The sequence below is a fragment of the Gopherus flavomarginatus genome, chromosome 12 (genome assembly GCF_025201925.1).
Source record: "Gopherus flavomarginatus isolate rGopFla2 chromosome 12, rGopFla2.mat.asm, whole genome shotgun sequence".
In the NCBI taxonomy this organism is placed as follows: Eukaryota; Metazoa; Chordata; order Testudines; family Testudinidae; genus Gopherus; species Gopherus flavomarginatus.
Genome location: NC_066628.1, coordinates 52434351 through 52449890, shown reverse-complemented (window position 1 = coordinate 52449890; position 15540 = coordinate 52434351). Strand labels below are relative to the sequence as shown.

The 15540-nt window shown below is 50.7% G+C and overlaps 1 protein-coding gene across 1 annotated transcript in view; it reads right to left on the bottom strand.

Moving 5' to 3' along the window:
• Positions 1–15540, bottom strand: part of ASPSCR1 (ASPSCR1 tether for SLC2A4, UBX domain containing) — a 93317-nt gene that overhangs the window by 44264 nt on the left and 33513 nt on the right. The window contains exon 8 of the mRNA XM_050920092.1: positions 1002–1141. Within this exon, the coding sequence (XP_050776049.1) occupies positions 1002–1141 (140 nt within the window). The remainder of the gene's footprint in view (positions 1–1001; positions 1142–15540) is intronic.

Sequence of the window (15540 nt, the reverse complement as noted above, 5' to 3'; positions counted from 1 at the left end):
AAGTTAAACTAACTGGTCTGTAGTTTCCTGGGTTGTTTTTATTTCCCTTTTCATAGATGGGCACTATATTTGCCCTTTTCCAGTCTTCTGGAATCTCTCCCGTCTCCCATGACTTTCCAAAGATAATAGCGAGAGGCTCAGATACCTCCTCTATTAACTCCTTGAATATTCTAGGATGCATTTCATCAGGCCCTGGTGACTTGCAGGCATCATGGTAGACTGAGGCACAGAGAGACTCTGGACCAGATCCAGAGATGCAATCCATCCCTTATATACTGCTCTGGCAGTGCCAAGGGGCCAGAAGGCAACCAATCTCTCATGCTGGTGATTCCTCCTACATCACACAATGTACCATACAGCCACTGACATTAGGAGTAGGTTGGGAGCTGAGAAGGGGCCATTATCAGGTAGAATACCATGGAGAAGCCACTAGGCCACTCTAAAATAAACCAAGGCCAGCACATAACCAGCTCTAGGATCAGGGAATCTTCCTAGATGGGAAAAGCAAAGAATCTGGCCCAAGGTCACAGAGCAGATCTGTGACTGAACCAGGAACAGAATCAAAATCTCCTAAATTCCAGTCTAGTCCCAGAACCCCAATCCCACCCCTCCCTCCAGCACTCATTAATGGTGTGTTTTCTGTTCTAGTCTGTTGACTAATTCTATTGTGTTGTTCGGTCGCTCAGCTCTTGATCTGAAAATTACAAATGCTCCAGATCTGGAACCTAGCATGTTCTGTCCTGGACAGGTGCCAAGCTCCCTGCTTAAGCCAAGTGATTAACAACAAGATTAAAGTCTGAGATCTCTCAAATCACCAAGGACAGGAGAGTTTTTTATAAGACTGGGGAGCTAGAATTCCCAGGTACACAGAGCCCAAGCCATCGATCAGACCAGCACCTTTTCCCAAGAAGCCAGCATAATCTATAAAGCATCAATGCAATACATTCAGAGTGGAGAAAGGAGATGGAGGAACTTCAATTTCTAATGAAAAGAAAGCTTGCCTCTCATTCTGCAGCTGAGCCAAGCGTTTCCGCACATCGTCCACCGTGACTTCAAAGAACTCATCAGGAAGATCCTGTGGACCAGCAGACAGTGGCTCTTCCAGGTCTGGATGGCACACGACTGTCTCTCGCTCCAAAAGCTGCAGAGCAAAGAGGGAGCACAGGTTAGACTTGTATGCTATGCCCTAACTAAAGCCAAAGCATAGCACAAAGAATCAGACCTCAGCATTTGCAAAGTAAGGTCCATTCACAGGCTGCATCTCTCTTCTAGGAAAGACCTACCCACAGGGATCTTGTCACCTACATAACACACAGACCTTATATTGTACTGCAGCTCTAGCTAACCATTCCCCTGCTATAAGTACTAGAGAGCTGCTCCTCTCCCAGTGTCTGTCCACAACCCCAAATCTTCCCAGTGGTACAGCACAGCTGCCTTCTCCCCCCTCCCTTGGGGGACGCATGCCACGTACCTGGAAGAAGTCCTGCTACAAGCACCTGGATGTCTGAATCATCACCAGCCAATCAGATTACTCAGTTTTGGAACAACTCTAACCTTTTAGAACCCAGACAGTCTCAGGTAGATGAGAACTTGTATGAGACAGAGGAGGAGAAAGTGCTGCAATCCCCAGAGCCGAGAGAGGCAGGCCAGTGGGAGAAACGAGCTTTTATGGATAATATACAGTTCTGTAACCAGGAGCCTCTGACAGCCAGTTGCCTGCCTGACATGGCTCAAGACTCCATGATTCAGGATATTCCTATTTAAGCAAACCTTTTGGCCCTCCTCTCTCTCACACATACCCGCCAACCAACCTCCAGCACACCCCTGCACATGGCCTCCTGTTCCATTCATTCTCCCATGCACAGGGCCCCCTGGGAACACAAAGCATCTCTCAGAGACAACGCAAATTACAAGGCAAGGTTTGCTTTGTTTGTGGGCACCAAAGGGTAATTTGAGAAATTAAAAGAGCGAGGTTGCGTGGGTGGGACCCTTGGCTACTTTTAGAAAGTCAACTGGAGTTAGCTTTAACTAAAGGGTGAAGGAGCCTGATTGCAGCTTTCCCTGGGCTGGGAAAGAGGAGTGCCCAGAGCTGCAGCATTCCCTGGACTGCGAGCACAGGAAAGGTTCCTGAGCTGCCAAGATGCCCTCTTAGAAAGAGACTCCTGCATATCAATCTTCCAGCACTAGCTGTTTACAGAGTTAGGTAACAGCTGCATCAGTGCAGCTGTAGTGCATCTGGTGAAGACGCTCTATGCCAATGGGGGAGCACTCTCCATCAGCATAATTACTCCACCTCCGTGAGAGGTGGAAGCTATGACAGCGGGAGAGCATCTGCTGACATAGCACAAGTATAGACACTGCTTAGGTTGATCTAACTTGCGTACTTGGCAGTGGAGTGGTGTCTTTTTCACAACCCAGAATTATGTAAATTAAATAACTTAAGCAGTAAGCAGTATTAGAGGGGTAGCCATAAGCAGTATTAGAGGGGTAGCCATGTTAGTCTGGATCTGTGAAAGTAACAGAGTGTCCTGTGGCACCTTATAGACTAACAGATGTATTGGAGCGTAAGCTTTCGTGGGTGAATACCCACTTCGTCAGACTCATGTATTTAAGCAGTACTGTAGACCTGCCCTGGGTCTCCCTTCAAGCCAGGCAGAGGAGGCTACCTCTCTTGCATCATTCTGGGCTTCACACTTTGCCATCCTCCCAAACAGAGATAATTAGATTTGATCTCGCTACAATGATCAACTCTAAGCACATCTGCAGCCTTGTCAAATAGTTTTGTACTCATCACCTCAGGAAAAGCCTGGGGAAAACATATGGAGCATGCAACATGCCCTGAAGGGTCTCTAGAATCCCCAAGAGAGAATTCCAGAGTCAAGGGACCTACCAGCAGTGCGACATTTAATATAATTGAGGCTACTAACTCAAGCACCTTGACTAATCATGACAGTGGCAGAATCCCACAAGAAGAGAGACAGGCCAGGCCCCAAATCATTTAGGGCTTTGTAGATTAAAGCCTTCAGCCAATGCATATCAAAGCATAGATGTAACATGCACTTATAGGGATACTCCACTTCAGAGGAGGGCAGCTACATTCTGGTCCCCTTTGCTCAATTGCTTTTCCTACTTTGTGTTTAACTCCACTGGGCTACAGTATGCCATAAGAGTCACACAGACACCTCCACTGAGACAGCAGGAGACCAAGATCCTTCTTCCCCAATTTCATTCTCTTTCAGCTAGTCAGAATTACAGATAAGTTGTGCAATAAAACCAGGATCATTCAAAAGTTAAGTGCTCTTATCTCCATGCCCATGTGCTCCAACACTGCCTCAATACCTGCCAAATACTAGTCCAGCTGTGCATCTGCTGTGGTATGAAATATTCTTTTCAACAAAAGCAGCAAAGAATCCTGTGGCACCTTATAGACTGACAGACGTTTTGGAGCATGAGCTTTCGTGGGTGAATACCCACTTCTTCAGATACATGTGGTGGAAATTTCCAGGGGTAGTAAATATATGCTAGCAAGCAAGCTAGAGATAACGAGGTAACTTCAATCAGGGAGGATGAGGCCCTGTTCTAGCAGTTGAGGTGTGAAAACCAAGAGAGGAGAAACTGGTTCTGTAGTTGACAAGCCATTCACAGTCTTTGTTCAATCCTGAGCTGATGGTGTCAAATTTGCAGATGAACTGAAGCTCAGCAGTTTCTCTTTGAAGTCTGGTCCTGAAGTTTTTTTTGCTGCAGGATGGCCACCTTAAGGTCTGCAATAGTGTGGCCAGGGAGGTTGAAGTGCTCCCCTACAGGTTTTTGTATATTGCCATTCCTAATGTCTGATTTGTGTCCATTTATCCTTTTCCGTAGAGACTGTCCAGTCTGGCCAATGTACATAGCAGAGGGGCATTGCTGGCATATGATGGCGTATATTACATTGGTGGATGTGCAGGTGAATGAACCAGTGATGGTGTGGCTGATCTGGTTAGGTCCTGTGATGGTATCGCTGGTGTAGATATGTGGGCAGAGTTGGCATCGAGGTTTGTTGCATGGATTGGTTCCTGAGCTAGAGTTATTATGGTGCGGTGTGCAGTTACTGGTGAGAATATGTTTCAGGTTGGCAGGTTGTCTGTGGGCAAGGACTGGCCTGCCACCCAAGGCCTGTGAAAGTGTGGGATCATTGTCCAGGATGGGTTGTAGATCCCTGATGATGCGTTGGAGGGGTTTTAGCTGGGGGCTGTATGTGATGGCCAGTGGAGTCCTGTTGGTTTCTTTCTTGGGTTTGTCTTGCAGTAGGAGGCTTCTGGGTACACGTCTGGCTCTGTTGATCTGTTTCCTTATTTCCTCGTGCGGGTATTGTAGTTTTGAGAATGTTTGGTGGAGATTTTGTAGGTGTTGGTCTCTGTCTGAGGGGTTAGAGCAGATGCGGTTGTACCTCAGTGCTTGGCTGTAGACAATGGATCGTGTGATGTGTCCGGGATGGAAGCTGGAGGCATGAGGGTAGGCATAGCGGTCGGTAGGTTTTCGATATAGGGTGGTGTTAATGTGACCATCGCTTATTTGCACTGTGGTGTCAAGAAAGTGGACCTCCCGTGTAGATTGGTCCAGGTTGAGGTTGATGGTGGGGTGGAAGCTGTTGAAATGGTGGTGGAATTTTTCCAGAGTCTCCTTCCCATGGGTCCAGATGATGAAGATGTCATCAATGTAGCGTAGGTAGAGAAGGGGCGTGAGTTACCCCTAGAGCCCCGACCAGGGTTATTCTATCTACTACCCAAGATCCACAAACCCGGAAATCCTGGACGCCCCATCATCTCAGGCATTGGCACTCTCACTGAAGGACTCTGGATATATGGACTCTCTACTCAGACCCTATGCCACCAGCACTCCCAGCTATCTCCGTGACACCACTGATTTCCTGAGGAAACTGCAATGCATTGGTCTCCTCCCAGAAAACACTATCCTAGCCACCATGGATGTAGAGGCTCTCTACACAAACATCTCACACACAGATGGAATACAAGCTGTCAGGAACACTATCCCTGACGATGCCACAGCACAACTGGCTGCTGAGCTCTGTGCCTTTATACTTACACACAACTATTTCAAATTTGATGACAATATATATCTCCAGATCAGTGGCACTGCTATGGGCACCCGCATGGCCCCACAATATGCCAATATCTTTATGGCCGACCTGGAACAATGCTTCCTCAGCTCTCGTCCACTCACGCCCCTTCTCTACCTACGCTACATTGATGACATCTTCATCATCTGGACCCATGGGAAGGAGACTCTGGAAAAATTCCACCATGATTTCAACAGCTTCCACCCCACCATCAACCTCAGCCTGGACCAATCTACACGGAAGGTCCACTTTCTTGACACCACGGTGCAAATAAGTGATGGTCACATTAACACCACCCTATATCGAAAACCTACCGACCTCTATGCCTACCCTCATGCCTCCAGCTTCCATCCCGGACACATCACACGATCCATTGTCTACAGCCAAGCACTGAGGTACAACCGCATCTGCTCTAACCCCTCAGACAGAGACCAACACCTACAAAATCTCCACCAAGCATTCTCAAAACTACAATAGCCGCACGAGGAAATAAGGAAACAGATCAACAGAGCCAGACGTGTACCCAGAAGCCTCCTACTGCAAGACAAACCCAAGAAAGAAACCAACAGGACTCCACTGGCCATCACATACAGCCCCCAGCTAAAACCCCTCCAACGCATCATCAGGGATCTACAACCCATCCCGGACAATGATCCCACACTTTCACAGGCCTTGGGTGGCAGGCCAGTCCTTGCCCACAGACAACCTGCCAACCTGAAACATATTCTCACCAGTAACTGCACACCGCACCATAATAACTCTAGCTCAGGAACCAATCCATGCAACAAACCTCGATGCCAACTCTGCCCACATATCTACACCAGCGACACCATCACAGGACCTAACCAGATCAGCCACACCATCACTGGTTCATTCACCTGCACATCCACCAATGTAATATACGCCATCATATGCCAGCAATGCCCCTCTGCTATGTACATCGGCCAAACTGGACAGTCTCTACGGAAAAGGATAAATGGACACAAATCAGACATTAGGAATGGCAATATACAAAAACCTGTAGGGGAGCACTTCAACCTCCCTGGCCACACTATTGCAGACCTTAAGGTGGCCATCCTGCAGCAAAAAAACTTCAGGACCAGACTTCAAAGAGAAACTGCTGAGCTTCAGTTCATCTGCAAATTTGACACCATCAGATCAGGACTGAACAAAGACTGTGAATGGCTTGTCAACTACAGAACCAGTTTCTCCTCTCTTGGTTTTCACACCTCAACTGCTAGAACAGGGCCTCATCCTCCCTGATTGAAGTTACCTCGTTATCTCTAGCTTGCTTGCTAGCATATATATACTGCCCCTGGAAATTTCCACCACATGTATCTGAAGAAGTGGGTATTCACCCACGAAAGCTCATGCTCCAAAACGTCTGTCAGTCTATAAGGTGCCACAGGATTCTTTGCTGCTTTTACAGATCCAGACTAATACGGCTACCCCTCTGATTCTTTTCAACAGCACTGAATGCTGAATATCTGAAACAAATTCTGAGCACGAGTACAGAAACAAGCCTCTGAGTTAGTGACTGAAATAGTGTAACATTTCTCTCTGTAGAATATTCAACTTACACTAGAGATAAGAAATTCCAAACCTGTCCAAGGGGTCTGCAAAAAAACCCAATGCAAACAGAACAAGAATTCCCACCCACTTGACCTTTAAGCCAGACCCCAACAGGACACTGACAGCTCTCAGCTTTAGAGAGAATTGCCGTGGATGGATCTGTAGGGCAGCAGCACACAAGTTAGGAGCCTGTGCCCCTGCAGAGCTCCTGCCATCCAGTCCCTACAGTTGCACCAGTTCCGATGACAGAAACATGGAGAGCAGCACATCTTGTACACACGGGCCTACCACCGAGGTGACCATTTTGCAATAGATGATACAGCCTGAAGAGAGACTGCTACTGAATAATAATACTTCATCTAGGTAGCTTCCTCTGTGGTATCATCTGTGCCCCCTTCCACTCCATCGCTACCCATCCACACAAACAGTACCTATGAGCTGGAAGGGCCAATCTGTTTCTGTCACTTCACCCAGTCTATGTTTTACCCAAAGGGCAGCAGCTGCCATTTGCTGCTTCTTGTCCCATTGATATTCATTCCCTATATTCCATGGGCCTTTCTGAGTCCGGTTGCTTCCATCTCAAGTTTGGGTCAGAAATTATCTCAATTGGCAACTAATAATCTTAAGTATGAGAAGAGTCTGAAAGCTACCTTCCAACCCCCACTCCTGTGAGCAGCGTCACCCAACAAGGGGACAGAGTAAATGGCATAAACACGTCCCTCTGTAGGAGGTCCAAAAGCCTGATCTCAGAGCACCTGCTGTGGATAAAGTCTCCCCACAGACTCATGCCCCTTAGCTTCTCAGAGCCAGGGGCACCTATGTGTTCTCACAGGCAATGAGGGCGCTCAGGGAGCAACAAGCTAAGGCTGCCCATACAGAGGAGACTGCCAGCTACATCCTAATCCCATCAACTGTGCTCAATCCTGCTATCCTCACCCCACCTCCACCTCACAGTTTAGTCCAGATTTCTCTGAACAGGAAGTCATGGCAGAGGGAAACACTCGTTAGTTGACACTAGGAAGTTCCGCTCTCTATTGAGATAATTAATGGGAAGGGCACATTGTACCTTTCTCCAGCAGCAGCTCCTTCCGGGAAGCTTAGAGCAAAGGCATTGTAAATCAGGGAGATGATAAAACTCTGCAACACCAGTTCCTGGTCATGGTCTCCAATATTTCCTGCCCAAAGTTGAGTTTTTAGGCACTTCCGATCAATATGATGGAGCCATCCATCAGGCCTCAGTATGTCTATACAAGACACCCAATGTCAGCAATAATGCCTATTGGTTTGAGGTCATCACTTTGGCTCTGAAAAAGGGAGCAGTGGAGTGAAGCTCTAAAAGCTCCTTCTGACTTCAAAGCAAAGTGGTAGCCAGACCCAGCTCCTCTCCCCACTGCAGTGAGCTCTATCTCCAGGGGAATTTGGAGTAAAGCTACCTTCTAATAATTAACGTTTTGACATCAAAGCTAGCATGCGGCTGGTCTGCAAACCATTCTTAGCCCAGAAATGGAGAGACACCCGCACAGATTTTATCCAGTCTCTTCATTTCAATCCAAACGCCACACACAGGCACAGCATTAATGGGAAGATTCTTTTACTAAAATGGACCTTTGATGTTTAAAAAAAAAAATTTGATTTGTTTTGGGTTTTTTCCTCAGGTCTGAAAAGGGACAAAAAGCAGATGCCATGTGGCTGGCCCTACATTCTGTGCTGCTGCTGGGAGTGAGAAGGGCAGAGAAGGGTAGGAGTGGAGGTGGAAGCTCAGCTTAATCAATCAGCAGCAAAGGCACCCGAGATCAAAGGGCATGAAAGCATCAGTCAAAGTCGCATTCTGTTGAACGTGAGGGCAGAAACCTCCAGCAGCACCTGCTCCCAAGGCAGCTCTCACAAACTGGGAGTGGGAGGCTGGCTCTAACTGGGTAAAACAGCACTACAATTCCAGTGGAGATAAGACTTGGGAGGCTAGAACATAAACTAGAGTCCTCCGCTGTGTGTGGTCAGAGTCCCAGTCAGCTCTCCAAGCCTGTTTAAACCCAGGCTGCAGAACAGTGTTCCATATAGCTACAGGCAAGACATGAAAGGGGAGCTAGGTTTGGCCCTACACCAGCACATAGAGATGAAGGATGACACCAGCCCTTCTGATTCTTCAGCCATATTCCTACTGAGGAATGAGAGTTCGCTCCCCACTCCTGACTCCCATATAGCGGGAACAACAGCCAGAGGGAGACAAGCTCAGCCTGGGCAGGCAGCAGGCACATTGTCCAGCTCTTCAGGCTCAAACCCCTCCCTCTGAGGGGTTCAATTCCAAGGACCAGCAGTCTGGAGCATGCATGAATAGTCATAATTTAACTGGAAAAGCACCCGTCTGCTACACTATTTGGGGCTCAGGAATCCTTACAGGGTCTGGCTTCTGTTTCTAGGCAGTGAACCTCTCTCAACAATGGGGAGCACCCACAGAGAAACCTGCCAAGGAGGAGATCATGGAGACACGCTCCACCCTGTTGAGCTCTCATGAAGCCAGGCTCTCTGAACCTCACCAGACATTTTTCATGCAACTTCTAAGATTTTATTTGTTTAATTTCTTGACTGGGTCAGGTCTGAGTACAAAGGTAAAACTCAAACCTCAAGGATTTCATAGCAGGTGGCATTCAAAAGGAAAGAACAGAGAAGGGGATTCTGTGAAGGGTTAAAAAAAGCCAGCCCCTGGGTTTGGGAAGTAACCCCTGACAGACTATCATTCCCAGCTTCTGGAGAGTGGACCCAATGACAGCAGGGGAAGTCTTTATCAAATTGTGACCTCCATTTTGTCTTGTAATCTCCATTTTGTATTATGCACTGAACACATTTAACTTTGCCCAAGGTAAGATTATTGAATTACATTCCAGCTAGCCTGCCTCCCCAAGAAAAGTTTTTGACACTGATGGAATGTTCCCCTCTTCACATGCTACACACTGTTGTAATCATCTTTGTACAAAATATGCCTTGTAAAGTATCATCTGAAAATTAATAACTTGCTGGTTAATATCATGGGGAAATGTATGTAGCAACCTTATGTGTCAAGTTATGAAATCCCCCCACGGTGATGTTAAAGGCACATGTTCAAAATCATGTAGCCCCCATTAGATATAACTGGTCAACCAGGCCTGTCTTAAACAAAGGGAGTATGTTTTACCTCAATCTGCATGTAAGTGGTAAACACAGTCCTCAGACAGCAAGGGAGTGAAGAAAAAAAGAAAGAAAATCTGAATTTCAGCATACACGGGTGAGGAAAAAAACTACAAGACGCCTCCTTCTTACACTCAACTCCATGTTTCCTTGCTCTCAGCTGGAAAGAACTTTATCTAGGGGTCACACTCAGGAACATGCATTTCAAAGGGTGACTGAACTATAAAAGTGAGGGGCAAAAACACCCCACGTTCTCTTTCCCTCTTCATCTCTCTCTTTTCACCTACGAAGACAAAAGAAACAGCCATTGGACCTTGGGAGTAGATCCTGACCTGAAACTTGATCAGCAATGCTACTGAAAACCTGTGGTAAGAATTTCACCTTGAATCAAGTTTAGTTTGTTAAGTTTAGTATTAGGAAGTATTTTATCTTTCTTTTTCTTGTAACCATTTCTGACTTCAATGTCTTACTACTTCTACCCACTTAAAACCTCTCTCTTTGTAGTGAAATGAAAAGACGGTTACTCACCTTTGTAACTGTTGTTCTTCGAGATGTGTTGCTCATATCCATTCCAGTTAGGTGTGTGCGCGCCGCGTGCACGTTCGGAGAAACTTTTACCCTAGCAACCCTGGCGGGTTGGCTGGGCGCCCCCTGGAGTGGCGCCGCTATGGCGCCCAATATATATCCCAGCCGACCCGGCGACCCTTCAGTTCCTTCTTGCCGGCTACTCCGACAGTGGGGAAGAAGGGTGGGTTTGGAATGGATATAAGCAACACATCTCGAAGAACAACAGTTACAAAGGTGAGTAACCGTCTTTTCTTCTTTGAGTGATTGCTCATATCCATTGCAGTTAGGTGATTCCCAAGCCTTACCTAGGCGGAGGGGTCGGAGCGAGATGTGGCGGTATTTAGAACTGCTACACCAAAGGCCGCATCATCTCTTGATTGTCAGACTAGTGCATAGTGTGCAGTGAATGTGTGGACCGATGACCAGGTCGCTGCACGGCATATCTCCTGGATAGGCACGTGCGCCAGGAAGGCTGCCGACGACGCCTGAGCTCTCGTGGAATGTGCCGTGAGGTGGCCAGAGGGGACACGAGCTAGATCGTAGCATGCGCGAATGCATGCAGTCACCCAGGAGGAAATCCTCTGGGAGGAGATTGGTAGACCCCTGATCCGTTCTGTGACCGCCACAAACAGTTGAGGAGACTTCTAAAACGGCTTTGTTCGCTCAATGTAGAAAGCGAGTGCCCTGTGTTCATCTAAGGAGTGTAGCTGCTGTTCCCTCCAAGAAGAGTGGGGCTTCGGGAAGAAGTCCGGGAGGAAGATGTCCTGGTTGGTATGGAAGGCAGACACAACCTTAGGGAGGAACGCCGGGTGGGGTCGCAGGTGTACCTGGTCTTTATGGAAAACAGTGTAGGGCGGGTCCACTGTGAGAGCTCTCAGCTCGGAGACCCACCTGGCCGATGTAATGGGCACAAGGAAGGCCGTCTTCCATGACAGGTACAGGAGCAAGCAAGTTGCCAGTGAGCCTGTTTAGGACCAAGTTAAGGTCCCAGGTAGGAGCAGGGCGGCGTACGGGGGGGTAGAGACGCTCCAAGCCTTTAACGAATCTAGCGACTAGGGGGTTGGAGAATACGGAGCGGCCACCTTCTCCTGGTCGGAAGGCAGATATGGCCGCTAAGTGTACCTTCAAGGAGGATGTCGCTAGGCCCTGCTGCTTAAGGTACCAGAAGTAGTCTAGGACCCTGGGAATCGGAGCCTCCGAAGGGGTCACACCCTGAGTAGCACACCAGTAAGAGAAGCGCTTCCACTTGGCCGTGTACGTTGAGCGGGTGGAAGGCTTCCTGCTGCTAAGAAGGATATGCTGAACTGGTGCAGAGCAGCTCAACTCTGCCGCGTTCAGCCATGCAGGAGCCACGCCGTGAGGTGGAGGGCTCGTAGGTCCGGGTGACGGAGCCTGCCGTGATCCTGTGTGATCAGGTCCGGGTGGAGAGGGAGGGGGATTGGGTGGTCCACAGACAGATCCAGCAAGGCAGTGAACCAATGCTGTCTGGGCCACGCAGGTGCGATCAGGATTAGATGCGCTTTGTCCCTGCGGAGTTTCAACAGGACTTTGTGCACCAGAGGAAACGGCAGGAAGGCATACAATAGGTGGTGGGTCCATGGCAGGAGGAATGCGTCCGTGATCGACCCGGGAGAGAGACCTTGAAAGGAGCAAAACTCCTGGCACTTCCTGCTGGACTTGGTCGCGAAGAGGTCTATGTGGGGAAATCCCCACTTCTGGAAGAGGGAATGGATGACATCTGGCCTGATCGACCATTCGTGGCAAAGGAAGGATCGGCTGAGTCTGTCCGCCAGTGTGTTCCTGATCCCTGGGAGGAAGGATGCCACAAGATCTATCGACTGGGCTATGCAGAAGTCCCAGAGTCGAATTGCTTCCTGACATAGGGGAGACGAACGGGTTCCCCCTTGTTTGTTGATGTAGTACATGGCCGTTGTGTTGTCCGTGAATACAGAAACACAACGGCCGTGCAGGTGTTGTTGGAACGCCTGGCACGCGAGGCGGACTGCCCTCAACTCCCGGACATTTATGTGGAGTGACAACTCTTGGGACGACCATAGGCCCTGGGTACGTAGGTCCCCTAGGTGGGCCCCCCACCCCAGGGATGATGCATCGGTTGTTAGAGTCATCGACGGTGGCTGTGGGTGGAACAGCATCCCCGCGCATACTAGGGATGGGTCAGCCACCAGTCAAGGGAGCGGAGGGGGCCGGAGGGGACTGTCACCAATACGTCTAGGTGGTCCTTGCCCGGGCGGAATACCAAATGAAGCCACGTTTGGAAGGGTCTCATTCGGAGCCTGGCATACTTTGTCACATAAGTACATGCGGCCATATGCCCCAGTAGTGCGAGACAGGTGCAAGCTGGGGTGATTGTGGAGGCCTGCAAGCTCCGTATGATCAAGACAATAGTCTGGAAGCGGGGCTGAGGTAAGTAAGCCCTGGCTTGAGTAGAGTCCAGGGTCGCGCTATGAAGTCCAACCTCTGTGTGGGGACCAGGGTGGATTTCTCGGCATTGAGAAGCAGTCCTAGCTGGGAGAAGAGGTCCGTAACCACCTCGACATGTTGCCACACCTGCGACTGGGAGGACCCCTTTAGGAGCCAGTCGTCGAGGCACGGAAACACGTGGATTTGCCGCCGACGGAGGTGGGCGGCCACGACGGCCATGCACTTGGTAAACACCCTCGGGGCCGTGGAGAGGCCGAAGGGTAGGACTGCGAATTGGAAGTGCTCAGGTCTGACCGTGAAACGAAGGTACTTCCTGTGCGGTGGAAAGATGGCAATATGGAAGTACGCATCCTTCATATCGAGGGCGGCATACCAGTCTCCAGGATCCAGGGATGGGATAATGGTTCCCAAGGAGATCATGCGGAACTTCAACTTGAGCATCCATTTGTTGAGGCCCCGCAGGTCCAGGATGGGTCTGAGACCTCCCTTAGACTTGGGAATCAGAAAATATCGGGAGTAGAATCCCTTTCCTCTCTCGTCTAGAGGTACCTCCTCTATAGCTCCTGCTGCGAGGAGAGAACGAATCTCCTGCAGGAGGGTTTGCTCGTGAGAGGGGTCCCTGAAGAGGGACTGGGAAGGGGGGCGGGAAGGGGGTGAGGAAGCAAATTGTAGGTGGTATCCTTGCTTCACTGTGCACAGCACCCAACGGTCTGAAGTTAACTGGGACCACGCCGGGAGGAAGTGGGAGAGGCGGTTGGAGAAGGTAGGGGAAGGATCCTGTCTTGAGGCTGGTACGCCGTCCCCGGGCGCACCTTCAAAAGCCGGACTTGGGGCCCGGTGGTGCCTTGGAGGGCCCTTGGTTTTGGCCTCCCTGGGAGCTGGTCTGGCGTCTGCCGTCCCCCCCGGCCACGCCGTCTACTGAAGTCCTGCCTCTGGCGGGGTGGGAAGTATGGGCGGCGTGCTTGGGGCCTGAAGGGCCTACGCTGGGTGGAAGGTGTATGCATCCCCAGAGAGCGTATGATGACTCGGTTGTCCTTCAGGTTTTGCAGTTTGGAATCCGTTTTGTCCGAGAACAAACCCTTCCCGTCAAAGGGTAAGTCCTGGACGGTATATTGCAGTTCCGGGGGTAGGGTGGAGGCCTGAAGCCAGGAAATGCGCCTCATGATGATTCCCGAGGCCAAGGTTCTGGCTGCTGAGTCGGCCGCGTCGAGGGAGGCCTGTAGAGAGGTCCTGGCCACCTTCTTACCCTCCTCCAGGAACGCATTAAATTCCGGGCATGAGTCCTGGGGTAGAAGCTCGGAGAACTTGCCCACCTCCGCCCACATATTGTAGTTATACCGGCCCAACAGGGCCTGTTGGTTGGCCACACGGAGTTGCAAGGCCGCAGCTGAGTACACCTTGCGACCCAGGAGGTCCATCTGCCTAGCCTCCTTGGATTTGGGGGCCGGTGCCTGCTGGCCATACCGTTCCCTGTCATTGACAGACTGAACAACTAGGGAGGAGGGTGGACGTACAGGTACTCGTACCCCCGAGAGGGTACCATGTACTTTCTTTCCACTCCCTTAGCCGTCGGTGGAATGGAGGCTGGAGATTGCCAAAGGTTATTGGCGGTGGACTGGATAGTCTTGATGAATGGGAGGGCTACTCGGGTAGGCGCGTCCGCAGAGAGGATGCTCACTACCGGGTCCTCAACCTCTGGGACCTCCTCCACAGGTAGCTGATGTTAAGGGCCACTCTGCGGAGGAGGTCCTGGTGGGCCCTGAGGTCTATCGGTGGGGGCCCTGACGCTGAAGACCCAGCCAAGGCCTCATCTGGCGAGGAGGAGGAGGAGGATACTCCGGGGATGAGGGCATCCTGTGTGATCTCCTGCTCCTGGACCGATTCCTGCTCAAGTTGACCCAGGGAGTCTGGTGGCAGTTGTTTTTCCGACTCAACCGCAGGGGGGCGGGAAACCGTGGCCTCCGGTACCCGATGTTCTGAGGTGGCAGAACGGGTCTGGGGCAGGGGGCCACCCCGGGTCTGATTGTATGCCCAGGGTGTCCAAAAACCCCACTGTTGAGATCCCACGTCCTGCAGGCGGGGTTCCTGGAACACTCCCAGTGGTACTTTGGGATCCTGGTCCCGGTCGTAGTAGCTACCCACCTGGGAGGACGCCGACGTGCCTCTGGACGGCCATGGTGGAGCAGCGAAAGTTGGAGCCGAGGTTCCGACAGACCTTACACCTCTGGGTTGTGGTGACCGGTGTCGGTATTGGTGATGGTGCCAAGAGCGAGACCGGGACCTGCGACCGGCTCGGTGCCAGGAGGTCGACCGAGATCTCGAGTCTCTCTGTCTCGACCTGCTCCTGGAGGTGCAGTACCCGCCGCAGTGCCGTGAGCTGGAGCGGTACCGTGAGTACCGGGTTGACGCTCGAGATGTCGACCGTTGCCGGGAGCCTGACCAGTGCCGGGAGCGTGAGCGGTACCGAGGTGATCGGTGCCGGGGTGAGTGCCGGTGCCGGGAGTCTGACTGGTGCCGCGACCGAGATCGCCGTCAAGAGTGTGAGCGACGTCTCGATGTAGAGCGTCCGCGGGACCGCGATCTGGATCGGTGCCAGTCTGCTATGCTGACCGAAGCTGGTCTGGTCAGGGCCGGTTTGCCAATTGAATGCAGTACCCGCACCGGTGGTGCCAGGGGTAAGG